This window comes from Cygnus olor, chromosome 3 (genome assembly GCF_009769625.2).
Source record: "Cygnus olor isolate bCygOlo1 chromosome 3, bCygOlo1.pri.v2, whole genome shotgun sequence".
Lineage (NCBI taxonomy): Eukaryota > Metazoa > Chordata > Aves > Anseriformes > Anatidae > Cygnus > Cygnus olor.
In genome coordinates this window covers 99,554,293-99,574,467 of record NC_049171.1, presented here as the reverse complement: position 1 = coordinate 99,574,467, position 20,175 = coordinate 99,554,293, and the positions used below count along the sequence as shown (strand labels likewise).

Here is a 20,175-nt window from a genome sequence, read left to right as displayed (position 1 = left end):
GGTTAGTCTCAGCAAGAAAAATGTCAGCAGAAAGTTTACTGGGGGTGGTGGGGGTGCTGACAAAAAGGCCATCAATACTATGAACTACACCTGTTTACACTTGTCTATAGACAATCGTTTAACCTGTATGGTTTTTATGATTTCAAAGGTCATTTTTTTATGATTGCTTCATACTTACCATGCTGAACGTGAGCATTAATGATGCATCTAAGATGGTCTATAGACCTAATGAGAAAACATGCTTCCTTATGTAAAACAAAAAAAGTAAAAGAACAAGTTACTACATTATTCAAAACCTGTTTTAAATGTAAACTATCGATTCTTAAGGGGCCCAAATAGATTATTTTAAAGCTACTCGTTTTTGATTTACAGAACTTGTAAATTATTCTGATCTTGCAGTCTTTTCTGCTGACATATATGCATGCACATAGCTAAGTACATTCCAGCGATCACAAACACATTATGATTTCTTCACTATTTTCAGGGTTTTGTTACAGTATATGTACCACTAACATTCATTGCTGAAAGATATCTCCAGTGACTAGTAACAGCCCATTTTTCAGATACAAGAATCTATTTGTGCTAGAAAATTTTTTTTTCACTCCGTGTCATTATGGTGGAGTAAGTTTTTTTTAAACCTCAAATTAATATTTTCTATAGCAAGGTGTTATGTTGCACAGATCAGAGCAGCGCTGATGTCAATTTTCATATCATCTTAAAAATTTTGATATCATAGAACTTAATTTTCTAATATTAGAAAAGCTATAGAACAACGGAAAACAAGAATTTTGCCTTTTTTTTCCCTGACAATTCCCAGCAGTAGCTAGAGGGAAGAAGAAGAAAAAATCCAAGAAGAATGTTCAAGAAACCTCTCTCCTCTTTAAATGGAGTGGATCTCGTCTGACAAATTGACTATTCTGTGATCTTTTTTAGCACATACAGAGCAGAGGAAGGGTTCATCACTATTTTGTAGGAATTAACAGACTTTTGTATTCTCACAAAACAGAGACAGAACACTTCTTCACGTTGCTTACTTGAAGCAGTTTTGAGAATCTGCGAGCTCAGAAGTATACCGTCCTGTCACTGTGAGGTGCCATTCGACTTCAGACTCAATTCAATTTGTACTTGGCACTTACCGCAGAAAAAGTGTAACCAGTACGCTTTCAAACTCAGTGTTTTCTTAATGAAAGTTTTTATGAACTAAAACTTCTGAAACTAGAAAGTTGTTCTTAACCATTACTCCCTGAAAATGAAGTTATTTTACCTCTGGGTCCTTATTCCACTGCACTACATATTCCCAACAGCAATGTGCATGGAGTACATCCAGTTCAAGACTACATGGAAACTGCTGATATGCTAGTTGCAGCAGCTCTAGGGAAAAAAAAAGAAAAGTTACAAGACAGACCTCTTCCCACTATAATTTCTGCTATTCACAACAGCAGCATCTAAAACAGCTCTGAAAGCATTTAAGATTTGAAAGATTCATGTTATTTTCTTACCTAGGATTGTTTCCAAGCCTTCATCTGCTTCTGGTTCCTCAAGAAAGATATTTGTATGCATTTCTACAGATTCTTCAGTACTCTCTGTACTGTTTCTGTGTTGTGCCAAATTCAGTACAAGAGGATTGAAGCCTTGCTTAAAAACCCACTTTGCTACAGTGTCAGCAATACCTCCTGGGAGGGTAAAAACAAAAAAAAAGTCTGGGATACACTGAAAGTATTTCGTAAGATTTGTAGCTCAGAATTGAAAGACAAGAGTAGAGAGATGACTAATACCATTAATTATATTAGGATGGCTTTGCCAATCAAAAAATTCTTAATCAACTTAGAGGTTTACAATCAATGTAGTCCTTTCAGTAATACCCTTTCGCCATTTTGAAACAGCATTCTACATGGTTTACTTTGTTTTTTAAACTAAGAAATGTTACCAGCAGAACAATTTCCAGTGCAGTGTATTTCACAAAGTAGGTAAGGATATCTCAGAAGTCTATTAGAAGGACAATCAACATCTTTCCAGGAGAAAAACGTACCTTTTCCACCTTCCAGCAATTTCTTTACAGAAATCCTACCCAAAGGCTCGGTCTGTAGAGATGAAACTTTTTTTGTCCTCTTGCTCACTTGGCTGTGCAGTAGTGTCTGAAGTATCAGACAATCCTCTAACTGTTTCAGCAAAAGTTGCCAATATTCAGCATCAAGAGAAAGTGCTTCCCAGGATTCTGTGTCTGAACCTACAATTATTTGGGAAAACTAACAGAACATAAAAACTGTTTTAGATCTGTTCACTTAAAGTAACATGGTTTTGTTTAAGAAAATGCACAGTATTAAAATTGAAAGCTATATCTCAAGAGCTACTCTACTTTAAAAACAATTTAGCTTGAGATGTGTATATGAACTGTTATGGAAAGATAAATTAATACCCCACACTGCTCACAAGCCACACAGATTCTTAAATAAAAGTATAAGGAAACAAAAAGGACATGAAAGGCCACCTTATAATCCTATATTAAGTTCATGTTTGAAGGGATTCTAACCTACTTTTTGACCAAAGAGATTTAATTCTAAGTCCTTGAATACAATTTTTCATTCCTTACATATGATTACTCAACCCACATTTCTATCTCCTACCATATAAAAAAATAGTTATCATCCCTCATGCATCTGGAAGAATTGGATGATACCTTATCTGTGCCTTATTTTGATATTCTCATGTTAATCAGCAAATAGTCTGACAGGAACCCCAGGAATTTTTCCAGGAGGTTGTAGATCTGATTTTTAGCTTTATCATAGAATCATCACAGAAAGGCTCAGGTTGGAAGGGACCTTAAAGATCATCTATCTAAAGATCAGGTTGGCCAAGGCCCCATCCAGCCTGGCCTTGAACACCTCCAGGGATGGGGCATCCACAAGTTCTTTAGGCAACATGTTCCAGCATCTCACGACCCTTACAGTGAAGAATTTCCTCCTAATGTCTAGTCTAAATCTATCCTCTTTTAATTTAAGACCATTCCCCCTTGCCCTATCATTATCTACCTGAGCAAAGAGTCCCTCTCCATCTTTTTTTATAAGTCCCCTTTAAGTATTGAAAGGCTGCAATGAGGTCTCCTAAAAGCCTCCTCTTCTCCAGGCTGAACAGCCCCAGCTCTCTCAGCCTGTCTTCATAGGAGAGGTTTCATAGGAGAGGTGCTCCAGCCCTCTGACCATCTTTGTAGCCCTCCTCTGGGCTCGCTCTAACAGCTCCACATCTTTCTTGTGCTGGGGGCCCCAAACCTGGATGCAGTACTCCAGGTGCACCAATACAGAAAACTCTAGAGTTCTCAAAATCCTGGCCGTTAGCAGTTTTAGGCTTTATGCCAAAAGAGGGCAAAAGAAAAAAAAAAAAAGGGTAAAAAGATAAATGGTTGTATGGAAGGCAAATTTTATGACTGCTGCTTTTTTTCTTTTAAGAACAGAAGAGAAGATTACAAAGGAGAGAGCAGATGGGTAAAGCATAGTATGTTGCAACGTATCAACGTTCCTATTTGGGCAACATAGGAAATTTTAATATACAGAATTAGATTAGTTAAGATGAATGTAGAAAAATGCTACAACACTTCCAGCAATCTAGTTATAATATATAAAACAATCTATTTACAAGCCGTAACATCACCTAAACCACATCTAATTCGAGTTTAAGACAAGTAGTAAAACACACATAAGTCTAGGGCTGTTTAAGAATGAAATGACCTGTTTGTAGTTTTGCAGTGTTAATCACAACTTTGTAAAAAGATCCTTATTGACCCCAGAAAAGCCTACCCATTACCTTAAGAAGAAATAACAACATAAGAGATAAGAAAATTCACCAGTATATTAAGAACACAATTGTGCTGAAACAGGTTTACCATCCACCTCTGTGAATTTCTCAAAATTGTATAGGCTTTAAGGTTGTCAACATTATTTGCTATCAAGAGAAAAACTCACTGTCCAGTTCCCCAGTTCCCATCACATATTTAAACATGTGTAGCAAGCAATTCTGACATATCTTTCATTTACCTCAGCATAATATTCTCCACATTCAAATGCAAATTTTCAGGCTTGCAGCATGGCATGCTTGTGCCCAAGTCAGAACAACAAGTGAATGTTGAGGATGTTACTCTATTACAAAGACAGCAATTTGCATGGAGCTGACACAATATATAACACTGAGATGAGAAGTACACAGTGACTGACCTTCTTCTCTGTCACACTGTCAATTATCTGTGCAGTAACAGAGTTTCCAACGTGAGCAGATAATAAGGCAGCTGCATTATTTTCAGACTGAATACAAGCTGTTCGCATTTGCTGCCACCAGGGGGAAACGGACTGAGTGTCCCAGGACTCATCGATAGCAACTGCAGAGAGAGACAGCAGGAAACTCAACTTGGGTCGTGAGATGTTAGAACTAGCAAAACAATAACCAACCCTAAAAGCAGCACTTATTAATGCAGCATGTATTAGGAGCAATTTCCAATTACTCTACATTACATTGTTCTAGATGTGTAGCATACAAGTCCTAGATTATATATCAAATGTAAAATAAAGAGCAGAACATGAATTACTCATTCTCCAAATTTCACTCGGAGGAAACAGGCAACAAATCTAAACCACTAGTCAGTAAATCCTGCTGAACACTTAACTAGATTTAAGGAATATAACAAAATAACACTTAACAATGCAGCCAGCTTCCTTTGTGATTTCAAAACACCATACCCATTAAATGCACCCACTCAAGCTGGCTCTCTTCAGGCTATCTCATGTTCAGCAGAATTAATTTGTTCAGACAACAGCAACAGCTTATTCATGCTTCCAGTTTCAAGCTGATAATGGTGTCCTGTGGTGAACTACATATAAGGGAACCTGGCAGAGACATAACTACAGCAGTTTTACGTGAGGTAGGAGAATCCATATTTATTCATCCCATTATTTGGGGTAACCTGTGTAAAGTTGACTTTATAGAGCACCCCTCAAATTACAGAGTTGCTCACTAAACAAATGCTGCTAGAATAATGAGGTTAGTGTCTCAACGTGAGTTAAAGCAACTCGAAGGACTTCTGAGCACCAGGCAGCAAAAGAGAGAGGCAGAACTATACACAGCAAAAAAAAAAAAAAAAAAAAAGGAGGAAAGCGATATGGACAGCCACCTTCTGTTGCCAAATAGTAGCTGTGTCTACTTGGTGGTGAGTGAAAAAGCAAGGCATGAAGCAGGCGTTTAATTGCAACAGTCCTCAGACTTTGACTGCATTTTCAAGTTAGTTGCTTGTTACAGAATATATCAGAATGCAATATTTAGTCCTGTTACATTTTTTTAAGTGAGGGAACTAAATGATAACATGGATTCATCACCAAAAAAAAAATTTAATAATAATTAAACACCCAAAAATCCTAATAACTAACATCCACACACACACACAAAAAAATCTAATAACTAACACCCGCGGTGTTTAAATGTTCCAAGTGTACATTTCACCTTTCATTTTGCTCAGGAGTGACAGCATAGTATAAAGGCAACTGGTAGAGTCTGGTTTCTCTAGAACGTCTTTTTCCCTGGAAAGCCATAAATTGAGAAGGAGTGACTGGAAAAAAGAGAATACAAAATTTAATTAAAACAAAAGAAACTCTGTGATATTGCAATACCTAACGCAGTCACTTTCTTTAACAAATTGTGTGTCATGGAGCTGAACTGTGATATCAATGAGTCCTTATTATATTAATATAGAAGGTTAAAAATATATTGCATAAGGAACTCTGACAGACTGAAAGGAAACTATACAATCAGTATTTTCTAAGATATCTGAAAGATACTCTTTTGAATGCACAGACAGCTCATATAAGTTTGTTAGCAATCTTAACCTGGTAAAAAATAGTAGTTAATATTACAGTTGAAAATCTTAACACAGCAAAGTAATACATAAATTTTAATTACATATTAATTAAAAGTAATAGGTATTTCATTCATCTGGTAGTTGGTGGAAGACAAGTAGCAAAAAAAAATAAAATTACATGTAGATGAAAGAAAGATGATTGTCTCAACACTGCTAGTGATTCTGACAAGCTTGACTTTTTTAAAAAACTTCTTTGCTTGTTGTAACAAGGAATTATAACAAATGTCTCTGTACCTGAAATTAACTACTCACATTATTTTTGCTTCTCTTTGTAAAATAAATTTTCAGCAAAATTTTACATGACAACACTTATAGTCTATTCAGTGCATACTCTAGACATTCCCACTAGCATAGCCACGTTTTTCTACCACAAGATTTTTTTTGACATCTGTTAAGTGGTAAGTGTAAATATGAGAAACTAAAGAACCTCATGTGGGGGCATATGAACACGAAAGACAGCCTGAGAATAGCATTAATCCAAAGGTCAACATTCATATTTTTCCTTTCAGTGTTTTGTTTCCAAAACCAGAACATTTTAACATACATAATAAATAGCTTACCAACAAGATTTGAGGGCTAAAACCTGCTGATTCCAATGCATGACACATTTCCTCTGTGGAACTCTCTCCACACAAACACTTCCAGAAGAAAAAGTTGCCTGAAGTAAAAAAAAAAATAAAAAAATTAGTGAACATGATGAATGAAATCTAATGCCACAGCCTCTCCCTTACCTTTATACAAAATACCATCTATTGATCAGGTCCCATTGAGTACAATAAAAAGGACTAAGTTATGTCTAGGATACTCTGACACTTTACCCTTAGTGGAGAAAGTGGTTTGTTTCAAAGGACAAATGTTTCTACCACTACAGGAGGCAGAGGAAAGTGGATTTATAAGAAAAGTTATTGTACTATTATTAGTTCAATTCAAGGAATAGCTAGAAGTGTTGGACAAGCTTATCCACTAAGTAACCCATAACTGTGTGGAAGCATGCTGTATCTAGTACAGCAAACTGGATGTACTTCAAGCAATTAAAAAACAGAAAACCAAAACAAACTAATCACACAATCCAAATTTGATCAGTGCTACAAAAGCTGAGTGTCTCTTTGAGGAAGGGGAAAATTGGAAAAACATCTTCAAGAAACCACCCGAATTCCTCAGCACAACATTCATATTTAGAACAACAAGAAAGACTTCTATAGGTACATCGGGGATAAAAGGTCAGGGATAAAAGGAAGACGAGGGAAACTGTGGGCCTTCTCCAGAACGAAATGGGAGACCTGGTCACCAGGGATATAGTGAAGGCTGAGGTACTCAATGACTTTTTTGCCTCAGACTTCACAGGCAAGAGCTCCAGTCACATTGCCCAAGTCACAGAAGCCAAAGGCAGGAACTGAAAGAATGATGAACCGCGAGTGCAGGAGAAGATCAGGTTCAAGATCAGCTAAGGAACCTGAAGGTGAACAAGTCCATGGGACCCGACACGATGCATCAGCAGGTCCTGAGGGAACTGGAGGATGTAGTTGCTAAGCCACTAACCATATCTGAGAAGTTGTGGCAGTCTGGTGAAGTTCCAACTGACTGGAAGAGAAGAAACATAACCCCCATTTTCAAAAAGGGAAAAAAGGAAGACCCTGGAAACTACAGGCCAGTCAGTCTCACCTCTCTGCTCAGCAAAAGCATGGAGCAATTCCTCCTGGAAACTATGCTCAGGCCCATGGAAAATAAGGAGGTGATTGGTGACAGCCAACATGGCTTCACTAAGGGAAGATCATGCGTGACAAATCTGGTGGCCTTCTACAATGGGGTTACAGCATTGGTGGACACAGGAAGGGCAACTGACATCATCTACCTGGACTCACGAAACGCATTTCACACACTGTGCCCCATGGCATTGTCGTCTCTAAATTGGAGAGACATGGATTTGATGGATGGACTACTCAGTGGGTAATGAATTGGCTAGATGGTTGCACGTAGAATTGCAGTCAACACCTCAATGTCCAAGTACGAGCAGTGTTCCTCAGGGGTCAGTATCGGGACTGGTGCTGTTTCACTTCTTTGTCAGTGACGGACAGTGAGACTGAACACACCCTCAAAAAATTTGCTGATGACACCAAGCTGAGTAGTTTGGTCAACACACTGGAGGGAAGGGATGCCATCTGGTGAAACCTTGGCAGGCTGGAGAGGTAGGTCCGTGCAAACCTCACGAAGTTCAGCAAGGCCAAGTGCAAGGTCCTGCACCTGGGCTGGGGCAATCCCAAGCACAAATACATGCTGGGTGGGGCATGAATTGAGAGCAGCTCTGAGGAGGAGGCCCTAGGGGTGTGAGCTGATAAGAAGCTCAACATGAGCCAGCAATGTTAACTTACAGCCCAGAGAGCCAACCATGTTCTGAGTTACATCAAAAGAAGCGTGGCCAGTAAAGCGAGGATGGTGATTCTCCCCCTCTACTCTGCTCTTGCAAGACCCCACCTGGAGTCCTGCGTTCAGCTCTGGGGCCCCCAGCACCAGAAGGACACAGACCTATTAGAATGAGTCCAGAGGTGGGCCATAAAGATGATCAGGGGGCTGGAGCATCTCTCCTATGAAGACAGGCTGAGAGAGCTGAGATAATTTAGCCTACAGAAGAGAAGACTCTGGGGAGACCCTATAGCAGCCTTCCAGTATTTAAAGGGGGCCAGCCAGGACAGGCCTCTTTGTCAGGAAGCATAGTGATAAAAAAAGGAGTAATGGCTTTAAACTAAAAAAGGGTAGGTTTAGATTAGATATTAGGAAGAAATTCTTTACTATGTAGGTGGTGAGGCACTGGACCAGGCTGCCCAGAGAAGTTGTGGATGTCCCATCCCTGGAAGTGTTCAAGGCCAGGTTGGACAGGGCTTTGAGTAACCCGGTCTAGAGAGGGGTGTCCCTGCCCATGGCAGGAGGGTTAGAACTTTAAGGTCCCCTCCAACCAAAGCCATTCTATGATTCCATTTATTTTTATTTTAATTACAGCTAAATACCCTAACAAGTTATTGATGATCCTTGTTCAAGGGGTGGGGGGAAGTACTTCTATCTATCTTAGTTCTTAAACCCAAGTACAGTGTTATGGTAGAGAAAATGCAAACTCACTTGAGCAGACTTAAGATTACTTAGAAACAGACATATCTTCATACAGATGAAAGCCAAGCTCTTCTGCCTAACTTTTCAGTTTTGATTCCTCTCAAAGTCTGTCAATTAAGGCCAAAAGAAGCAGGAGGCTACTAAGTGAACACCACACAACAATGCCTGTGTACAGAATTCCATGTCTGCACCAAAAATTCCCCAGAAAAGAAGTCGTGGAAAGACAGTGCCTTTGAAACAGATTTAACCCAGCTTACTTCCACTAGATATTTCTCAAGAGCTTCTCAAGGTCACTTTGGAACAGATTTAAAAACTAAAGCTGAGTTCAGACAGCAACTCTAATCCACACCCCAGAAGAAACCTCAGCAAGGTTCCTGACACCTCCCACCATCAAAATTTCCTATTAGTGTTAGAAGTCTCCCCAGCTACACAAATAAAGGGTCTCTATTGCCTCATGTAATGGTCCTGGCCAGCTCACCTCATCTCTGAGACTAAAGTCACTCCTGTCATTAACTGAACTCTTGAGGTGCTGTAAACATAAAGGAAACGAGAACACAGTTGCTCTTTAAAGTATCTAGTTACCACTGTCCAACTTAGTGGTGTTAATAAATGAACGAAGAGCGATAACATTGCTTTAGGGTAAACATATCCACATATGTAGTTAACTTGTATTAATATCCACCTAGGTAGAAAGACTTGTCCCATGGCTAAAGGTCAGAGTCTAGAACTATTACTGTCACAAACATCTTTGACGTAGGCCACCTTGTTAAAGGGCTCCAAGTTAAGACTAAAATATTAATTTATTACATCTTAGAATATAAACAATTTTTAATGTAACCTGACAAGCAGTTCAGTAGTTCTTACCTAAAGCCACATATTTGCTGTCTTCCATATTTTTCACATTAATCACATCCTTTTCATACTCTAAATACTCCAAGAACATTTTTACAGACAATACATCATCATTCTCATCAGCAAACTGAACAGGAGTTTGGGTGTTTTCTTTCTTGTAGTTCTCCAGCAACGTTTGGAGCCTCTGAAAATCTTTTTCTTCTAGCCGAAGCAATTTAGCCAAGTCCTTTAAAGCAAAAGCCCAAAAAAATCCCATTTCCCAAGAGTAATTAAATGTTTTTTTGTTTTAGAGAAAAACACAGTAAAGACTTAAAAGTCCAAAGAGTGAAAATATTTCATTTTGAGCATTAGAAATATATATTTTTAGAAGGATAAAATGATCGATAATCAGTTACAACTGTAAGTAATAATTATAATCATATAATATAGAGAATATATAATGATCATGCATATAATATTCATAATATATGATGTATATAATTCTATTATGATTATAATAATTCAGTTACTCATAATGGATTAAAAAGACATTGTTTAACTTCATTTTTAAGGACTTTAGTAGGCATGTTTCCCACATTTAGATCTTGCTCGTGGTATAACTGTTGCTCATATGGGCCTATTTGCTTGGTAATGCCACTCTGTATATCTTCTATTAGTTCATAAGCACTTGTCATCTACTATTTAAAAAACAAGCCAAATTATGATGCTGACCACAGAATTCTGCTTAAGAGCCCATCTTCTGAAGTTTGTGCAAACATCAGAATTTCTGATTTCCACTGGTCGAGAATACCTCTCCCAAATTAAGTTGTTAAGAATATGCTACTCTGGATAAAGGACTGAAATCAGGGGATCCTGGTTCTATTTTCACTTCTGTCTTGACTTCTGTGACTACCAAAAAATTTTGGGTATATGATTTACTATGCATTTATAAGGTAAATAAAAAAATAGAAGGTATTACAAAACAAGTACTTCATTAAAAGTTTTAGCCCACAAAAATTGATCTAGTTTACCTACTTATTTTTATCCAAGGCCCTGAAAACATACTTTTATGCTTAAATCATCTCTCAATTCTACAAGATAACTGAATTTTGAATTTACTCACATTATCTGAGGGTGTAGTGTCTTCCTGTATGCTGTGGGAATTTAGCTTGCTCACTAGTTCATAAAGATGTAACAGCTTTAGCTTGTTTGCACAGAACTGCAGTAGTCCTTCATCCACACACTCGAGCTCTGAGGAGGAAAAAGACCCTGCATTTTAACTTGTATATATAGCCTGAAGTAGTGGAACATATTTTGCAGCCACATTAAACTTCTCCTTTTGGGAATCACACCAGAGGACTTACATCTCAATCTAATTTCCGACGCACTGCTGTTTGCGAAGATTACTTCTAATTCCCGGCATTATAAAACAAGAACTATTTTTATGAGATGTATTAAAGAGAAAGATATCAGGCTCATTTTTAAAATGAATGTGGTTGATAATGTGGAACTGAACAAAATAAATATTTGTCTTTTCCTGAGTCAAGGCCAAACCACAAAATGCCCCAAATTAAAAGACACTAAGTCTCAGATTCTTTTATCAAGAAATAATTACCAAACTATAACCTTTTATTTGTTCTGCCAGTATTTTAACATAGCACACCCATTGTACCAGAACGGAGTTTGACATCTATTTATATGAATTCAATTTCATCTCTGCATGACACTGTCATTTTTATTTCTACAATCTTAGTCTTGGAAATCTAACGTATGTAATTGTTTCTGAACTTTGAATAAAGCAGTCTGAATATATGCAGCTAACACCAATGCAACGTTGAATAAAAACTTATTCCAACTTATCTGCTAGAAAAGAAAACATTTCACAGAGATTCTAAAAAGACCTTTCTATACAGAAGGTATCTCTAAATACATAACTTCATCTAGAACAGCTTCTAAATATGATCTTCTTCTCCCTATGAAATTTAAACACTATTGTCCCAGTGCTATTAAAAATCCTACAAAGCAGAAAAATGCAGTGTTTGCCACACACAGTCACTTGACCTCTTCTTCACAACCACAACATTCATAGAGCCTGGCATCTGTTTCGCGTTATCTTTTGTCTACTAAGCACACTGCAAGATATGCCACTGCTCTTGTGAAATTAGAAGACTGGAACATTAGTCAAGTTTGTTCTTCATTGTGACTGTGAGGAAATAATGTTATGTATGACAATAAGAGACTAATGGGAATAATACACAAAAATACACACTCAGACCTAAGTATACAACTCTGTCAATTCCTCTTCAGTGGAAAAGGGCACTTAAATAAGAGTTCTTACAGAACTGCATATGTGAAACTCACTCTCTCCTTTACACACCACTTCAAGAAAATGGTCAAAACCACAAAAAATGTCCCCAACAATATTTCCCCTCAAAGCTTTTAAACTATGAAAATGTGTTGCCACATTCTCACTGAGACTGTCTCAAGGGAAACAGCCATTCTAATTGGGAAACAGTTTATTCAGGACTTTGACACAACAGTGGTAGGGATTTCTTGACTCCTATTCTTAAAGAGTCTTCTCCTAACAAGCTGAAATGAACCCAGGGAAAACAAACAAGCAAAAAAATGGACAGATTTCTACTGCTGAGAAGTCCTAACATACACAAAGTGGCAGGCACATGCTTCTCCACTTTATTCCACAATATCCAGCTGGATCTCCTAAATGAGGTCACCTCAAAGACAAGGAGGATTATCCCGATTTGGTAATATCCAAGTGCATCATTTCAAAGAAAGAACCTCACAGACTTCAGCAACAAGGTTGGTTTCTTTTTTTTGAATGGATAATGACAATCCCTGAGACTGTCCCCAGCAGAACATGAAAAATAATGTCAGTGAAGCTTACCACGAGAAGACACTAGGCATCTGACCAGAACTCAGATACTCAGTGCCTCCAGTACATTAAGATTTACAGATCCAAAGTACCATATCTTTACTGTCTTCCTAGGAAAGAGAGAAAGCGCTAAAATGTCTTTACAGCCTGTGAAGCCTTTTTTCTAAAGGAAGCCTTTTTCTAGATGCAAGTACTCAGCCCAGTTATTTTATTTTTCTTTTTAAGTACAATCACGAATTGTTAGGTACATGGCAAGTATAGCAAAGCATATTTGTTAGCAAGCTATTTACTGTCTGTGTGGAAAAAAGATCAATTTGTAGAAGCAACATACTGCGAAAGCTAGCGTGAAAACTAAGCAGATCAAGTCTGATACCCCTGTGGAACAGAGCAGTTCTACAATTGCCTTACAGCACTGCAGACAGTGCAAATGCCTCTCCATATTTGCAAAATAAATATCCACCTACCCTGTTTTTCTAAATTATCCATTAATGTCTGAGTGATGTTTGTGAGAGATGAAAGTGGCACGCGTTCACTTGTCAATATACTTTCCAGAGCCTGTCAAGCAGACATTCAACAGAATTAAACATTTACTTCATTTTACTGTTAAAACACAAAAGGTAAACCAACAACAGCAAAACTTTGACAACTGTTTTCAGTTTTTTTTTTTTGGTCTTCACATATATTTGTGGCATATTTTGGTCCTATAGTAAGGTCTGCTGGTCTGCTCTACTTTTATTATTTCAATTATTATCATGGAAGATGCCTTGAGGAAGTCACAAGTCAATATAATAGCTCAATCATTTGCTTCAACTCTAGGAACAATTAAAATATTTTTAAATATTTAAAAAGGATTTAGCACTAATCTAATAACACATTTTTCTAATATTGAAGTGTACTGACTTTAAATATCTACCTGTTTCTTTGTAGCGGGGTATTTAATATCAAGTATTAATTCCTTCGCTTCAGCTTCAATCAAGTCTGCAAACAAAGACAATGATGATATTAATTCATATTTTTCAGAATGAATTCTGACAAACAAGTCAACCTGCACCACAGCTGAGATGTACATGATCAGTTCATGCTATAGAGCTGGATACAACATTACAGAAGGTGCCAAAATAGGCTTGGTGAAAATGAAACAACATAACAGCTCATTGGCATCTCCAAATCTATCTTTTGTAAGAATTATATATTATTTAAAGGAAGAAGGATATGTAGATTCAAACGCTGAGCATTACATAGCATAACAGGTTGCAAACAGATCATGTTTCTAGCAAGCACTCAAAGGAGATTTTAATATTTTGATCAAAGATTTAACTAGCAGACAAAACTTATACTGGATCTTTGCACGAGATAAATTTAATCCAGCAGTCTACAAAAAAATACAAGCCACTTAAAGATCATAATTCATAGCACATGCAGCTGTTAGAAAGCACTGTTATCACGCCTGTGTTTCTATACTTACAGGACAAATAATAGACAAACCATTTAATAAATAATTTCTTCAAACTGTACGTTAAGAGAACCTACCTGGATCTGAGGCTTTAGCTTTGAGTAAAACATTTAACTTCTTTACTAGATGCATATCCTTTGCTCGCTCACTTTTTTTATCACTGTAGAGAAATAATTTAACTGTATGAAGAAAACTGAAGTTTTCTACTTTGCATTTATGATACTTTAAGGTAACATTATATTAATAAAAATAAATTTAATATTTGAAAAATAAGGATATTACCAGAGTAGTACTTGGCCTGAAAATGAACACAAGAATCACTCTCTATAAATAAAACAGTTTCTAAAAACAATAATGAAATTCAGTTGCTTAAATAGAGTCCATAAAGTCCTTACCTCAATGCAAAATGAAAAGGTACATGGACAGTTTTTACACTTCCGGCGACTGGATCAACAAGACATATCTGGTAAGTCTGGGGCTGCCATCCCTGACTGGTCACATTGTTTAAACCCATTATTTTATAACCAGGATACAATAACCTGAAACCAATGAAAAACCACAGCATTTACAGTTAAGAATGAAATCAGCAACCTTCAGTTTTCATATACTGAATAAAATGATTTTTTTTTTTTTATAAAGCTAAAGCTTAACAACTGCTAGATGTGTTTATCAGTTAAATGTGTAGAGTGATGAAGCATGACAGAATCCCATTCTATAAAACAAGATGCTGCTTTCACTGGAAACACTGCAGGGAATGCAGAAAGAGCCTGCCAGCGTTTTCCGCTTTTGTCACTGGAACATGCATGTACTGGTGTACTGCACCAACACAGCTAGTGTGCCCACATCCTAACCATTTCTTACCGACAATGCTTCCCCACATTGAAGGCCCCAACACGAGGCCCTTGCTGTGTGCTCCACACTTCCAAAATTCCTCTTCTTGGAGCATAGATCACAAGGAACTGAGCCACTCTGCTTGGACACTGTGCATTTCCAAAAGGAGAATAATCCACCTTCTCAGTTTCCCTCTCATGAAGGTCCTCTACAGTCTGTATCCAACCAACTTCTGCATCACGGTATCCTTTGTAAGAGAAGACAGAAATTCATACAAGATGAGGATACATTACCACCCGCTTACCAGTGGCGAGCTGTCAAACTTTGTTTCAAACTGTGCAATTCTGGCCAGTAGCCAGATTCCTGTTAAGCTTTGGTCCCTGCACTCAGAGCAGGGCCCATCAGAGGGCTCCTCAGAGCCAAATGCTGCCACCTGCAACGCTTTTGCAAGGAACAAGTTCTTCTGGGAGAAGCCAGAAAAAAAATAAACAAAAATCTACAACTCACCAGGTCTGTATTTTGACATTACATCAATGCAAAAAACTTCTCAGAGAAGAAAGATCTGTGTCCAAATTTCTTACATTTCAAAACTAAAGAGAAGATTTAATGAAGGAAACTTGCATAGCCAAGTAGGATATGTAAGTTTTTGTTCATATGTTTTTGTGATTAAAATGTAATTCTTAGTAAACAAATAGAAATGCTCATCTTCACTCTCTCTCTGGGTAATGCAAGTACTACCCTCTTACAAACTTCATAACCAAAAGAGGAAGAAATGTTCTGCTGACATCACTAAATGCAATGGTTTAGCAAGTATGAATGAATACTCCAATCCACAAGTGAAACATTAATGCATAAAACAAGCTTACGACAAGATGTATTACACTAAGAAGGTTGCAAAGTATTCACAACTCTATTAATGATAAAGATATGGTTCAAAATATTTAATTCATTAGACAGATTTGCTTAAGACAAACAAAACTATTTCACATCTCAACACTCTCACTCAAAGCTGCAGTAGGGAAATGCTGGCAAATGTGTCTGACAACCAAAAAACCCTTGGGACTCTGACAGTACAACCTAGATTATATGAAGCTCTCAGTAATGAAGAAAAATTTTTAATTTTTTTTAATACAAATTTTATAAAAAAATATAAAGAATTACTATAGCTATTACACTGCCAGCATGTCCCTGAAGTTGCTACCATATTCATGACCACTAATCTGAACTGTCAGGAGAGAGGGAGATTTACTAACTATTCATAAAACGTATCTCTTATCTCATTAAAAAAAACTGCAAAATTTTAATTCTGTAGACAGGAACAAGGTGTTGTAAGATTAGGTATGATTACAATTTGAAAGCTTAACATCTACATTTTCTTAAAAAAACTCCGTTCAGAAGACACTGGACACCCACTTGCTGTGCAGTCATCGTGATGAAATGACGGTCTAATGAATTGTGTATCCTCTAAACAGAAGTTTGAAAAATCATTTACTTTCTCAGCAGAATTAAAGAAGACACTACAGCTTATCAAGAGAAGGTATCTTGGATAATACAGCTAAAGATCTTTAAAAAACAAAATAGGCCAAAAGCTTTCTGCTGTGATACAGACTGCAGGAAAACAATACAAACCAAACTGTTACTGTATTCCATTTCAGTATTCCAGGGATTGGTACAACAATACCCATATGGAGTTTACAACAAATCCATCTTTAATATTCAGTTTGTAATAAGACAACGTACTAAAATCTCTCATAATAATAGAATAACATTTGGAATTCTAAGTCTGAACATGAGAAGCCACAGTATTTTGAAAGGTATCATTCGCTATATTGACATGCGCTCTCATACCTTTCCACATGCGAACTGCAAGTCCTCTTGTAACATCCAGTAAAATAACTCTTCCAAAATCATCTGTTACTGCTGCTAATGTGTTGCATGGAGAAAGACATATTCTTTCACCATGGCGACGGGAATCTGGCAGTCCGAACCTAAAAATCAAAGAAAAACACTAGATAGATATTTTTCGAGAAATACTAAACAGTATCTCATAAAGACTAATTCTTCTCTTCCTATTTTACTTTTAGGGTGCCATAAAGATTTGGGTAAAATGAAGAGCAAATGATGACAACTCTTTTTGCTGTCTACTGAGAGATCTTGTAGGTCTGTTAATGTCCTACTGAAAACCAAATTTCAGAAACTAGGATAAGCAGCTGCCTTGGCAATGTGTTGTCACACAAGGATCTCAGAGCAGCGTGTTACTTTGTAAGCCCCCTCTGACTGCCAGCTAGCCTTGAAAATAATTTTAATTCAATCTTGATTGTTCTTCCTGATTTATTAGTCTTTTATCAGCCTTTTTGAAAGCATTAAGTTACAACCTTTTTCCCCATTCTCCCTCCTCAACCAACAGGAAATTGGTATACCTCTTTTTTTTTTTTTTTGAGAGGTTTTAAGTTATAAGCAACAAGCAACTCATGCAGCTTCTTTGAAGTACTTCAGTGATAAACTTCAGGGGATGTTCATGCACCTACACTATTGTTAAACTGTGCAAACTGTTCTTTTACAGCAACAACAAACAAGTTTGTTCAACAGAAGTTGAAGAAATGTGTAATTTGCACAGAATAAAACTGAAATGAAACAAGCTTAAAACAAGTGATCAGCAAATTATCAACACTGTTTAAAGTCAGGAAAAATTAACAGGTTCAGTTATGCACTTTTCAAAATAATTCAAATAATTGAGAAAAAAAGATTTTTAAAGCAATTGAAACAGTATTTCAAACTTGCCTCACTGCCAATGGGGTTGCTGGTTCAACTTTTGGTTTCTGTTTTTGGGCAGGTTCTTCTTCATGTTTGCTCTTCCAACCAAGCCAGCCACTTGCAATAGAAAAAAGGTATTAGGAGAATTATACTAATGTTTCTGAAAAAATCCTCAAACTATTAGGTAGTTACTAAAATAAAAATAATTTAACATCATTTTTTATTTCATTACCTGGCAGCGTGAAACAATGCTGAAGTCAGTTTACTTGCAACTGCTAAGGCAACATGAGACAACAGAGGCTGTGAGCTACCCTGAAAGAAAGAAACAAAAAGTTTAGGTAGTTTTTTAGGCCTCCTGTGGACTTTCACCTTAGAAAGCATAGCTTTAAGACTCTACAAAATTTTAATTCATTGCCCCCAGAAGAGCCATTCTGACATCTTTACCATTTCAAAATCCTCCCGCAAGTCACCGGTAGCTCAGTAAGTTTGTCTGCAACAGAAGTTAAACTCTGTGTATGAGTTATCATGGAGAGTTAGCTGGCACATGGCTTTGATGTCCTTGCAAATACCAATGTTAACAGTTCTGTCATAAACATGTTGCAAAAGCAAGTACAAAATCAAAATTCCAATTCTAGCATTTTCAATCAACTTTTAACCCTGATAAGGCCAGCACACACGTAGGGTCTGAATGTACAAGACACACACAGCTACATTGCCAACCTTTTCCTCCAATACAAGAAAAAAAAGGAAGTTTAAGTGTATTACAGGTTAAGCTGTAGTTCTCTTCGACAAGTAGCAGTGCCACTGTATGAAGTCACCACAGTATACTCAGGCCATGTGCATGACCAAAGCCCCAAAGCCTCCAAAAATCCCTAAGAGACATGTTTACACAACCACAACCTAATTATAAATAAAACTTCAGGTTACCTAATTAGCAATAAATTAACAAATTTCTATCAGATTTGTTTTGGGATAAATAATTCATTGACAGAAACCTGTGGTAGATGTTACTACCATTACCAAATGACTCCAGTTTCTGATCAAGAGTGGGAATCATCAGCATACAATGACTGTAAGAATAACTTACAAATACTTATATAGAAGTAAGAATTACTACTTATTCAAACAGTTTCAGAAAGTCAGCTTTGTAGTACATACCTCCAGGGCAAAAAAGAAACCAGTGAAAGGATTGGATCCAACAGTAACATACTGAGACATAGCAGGTGGGCTGTTTTTTATAGCTGCATTATATCCACCTATATTGGAGGCAGTCTTCATTTGGTCAAAAGGACATAATGTCATGATGCCTAACAAAAACATTAAAGCGAGTGTCTTTTACTTTCAGAACAAAAACATGCAATGCAAGTCTAAATACATTCCTGCCTTGCTTTCTTGACTGACCAGCCAAGATTTGGGAAGGAGTACCTCTAACCATATAAATTCCAAACAATACAGAAGAAATAACCTAATGTATTTTAGTTAATAATAAAGCATAGTTTGCTTGTTTAGAAGAGCAAAAGTAAGACAAAGTGCCCTAGTTTTCACTAAAAAAAGCTGAGGAAGATTTGTTGTGATGATAAAAAATAGGAACAATCTTACATGATGAGAAAAGTGAAGCTTCCCACATATTTCCTGAACATTAAAAACTACAGAACCAGCAGAGATGCACGCTGAAGAACAGTATCAGTATTGTAGAGTTCAGCAGCAAAACACATCTATTGATGGTTAACCAAATCCACTTCACTTGCCTGTTTAGCCCTCTTTTGACCTCCCACATGCTTTTGTGAAAAAATGGAAGAGTAATGAAGTTTACTGCCACTCAGATCTGCCTGTCTGACAAGAATCTGGGCTTCTGCAAATTCCTAAGAAGTAAAAGTTAAGAGTCTAGAAGTACGTTTGCCTTTTTTGGAAAGGCACAATCTCAAATTTTAGTTTCTTGATATGCTAGATACAGGCAAAACCCCCATCAGTCTGAACTTGCCTGCCAGACAGTTCTTTAACCTGGCAGAAAAGAGAAGAACTGCATCTGATCTAGTCTCTCTGGTCTGTCTCTTGCCAAATTAGAAGACAAGACGGCTAGCACTGTAATATCCTTCCTCTCCCCTCAAATGGACAGAGGATGCTCAAAGAGACTAGTAAACAAAGTACAATGTACTTTTGATGGTGATTAATGATATCATTCATTACACCAACCTTCTCCCACTATTTATTTTTATCCAAACAGTACCACTAGTAAGTGCTCTCACCTCAAGCTTAACAACACTAAACCATTCAAATTCATTCAAGCCAAATATTTGAAAATAAACGGAAGTGCTTACCAATACTAGCATGGTCAACAATTGTATCCACATCCTGCAAACCCCACTTCTTATAAGCTAATGGTGGCGGCTGAACATTCTCATTGCCAGATGCTGCAGC

General features: G+C 37.1%; 1 protein-coding gene across 4 annotated transcripts in view; it reads right to left on the bottom strand.

The window, feature by feature from the left end:
- Window positions 1–20,175, bottom strand: part of RAB3GAP2 (RAB3 GTPase activating non-catalytic protein subunit 2) — a 51,429-nt gene that overhangs the window by 10,015 nt on the left and 21,239 nt on the right. For 2 of the 4 annotated variants that reach the window (XM_040551114.1, XM_040551115.1), the window contains exons 9-27: window positions 20,076–20,174; window positions 18,916–19,064; window positions 17,990–18,069; window positions 17,785–17,874; window positions 16,852–16,991; window positions 15,034–15,250; window positions 14,568–14,711; window positions 14,250–14,332; window positions 13,633–13,697; window positions 13,184–13,274; window positions 10,953–11,080; window positions 9,863–10,076; window positions 6,457–6,554; window positions 5,482–5,587; window positions 4,206–4,366; window positions 2,030–2,246; window positions 1,500–1,673; window positions 1,265–1,371; window positions 179–245 (exon numbers count right to left, since the gene is read on the bottom strand). In XM_040551114.1, the coding sequence (XP_040407048.1) occupies window positions 179–245; window positions 1,265–1,371; window positions 1,500–1,673; window positions 2,030–2,246; window positions 4,206–4,366; window positions 5,482–5,587; window positions 6,457–6,554; window positions 9,863–10,076; window positions 10,953–11,080; window positions 13,184–13,274; window positions 13,633–13,697; window positions 14,250–14,332; window positions 14,568–14,711; window positions 15,034–15,250; window positions 16,852–16,991; window positions 17,785–17,874; window positions 17,990–18,069; window positions 18,916–19,064; window positions 20,076–20,174 (2,430 nt within the window). The remainder of the gene's footprint in view (window positions 1–178; window positions 246–1,264; window positions 1,372–1,499; window positions 1,674–2,029; window positions 2,247–4,205; window positions 4,367–5,481; window positions 5,588–6,456; window positions 6,555–9,862; window positions 10,077–10,952; window positions 11,081–13,183; window positions 13,275–13,632; window positions 13,698–14,249; window positions 14,333–14,567; window positions 14,712–15,033; window positions 15,251–16,851; window positions 16,992–17,784; window positions 17,875–17,989; window positions 18,070–18,915; window positions 19,065–20,075; window position 20,175) is intronic. The other 2 variants (XM_040551117.1, XM_040551116.1) reach the window with 1 other exon arrangement.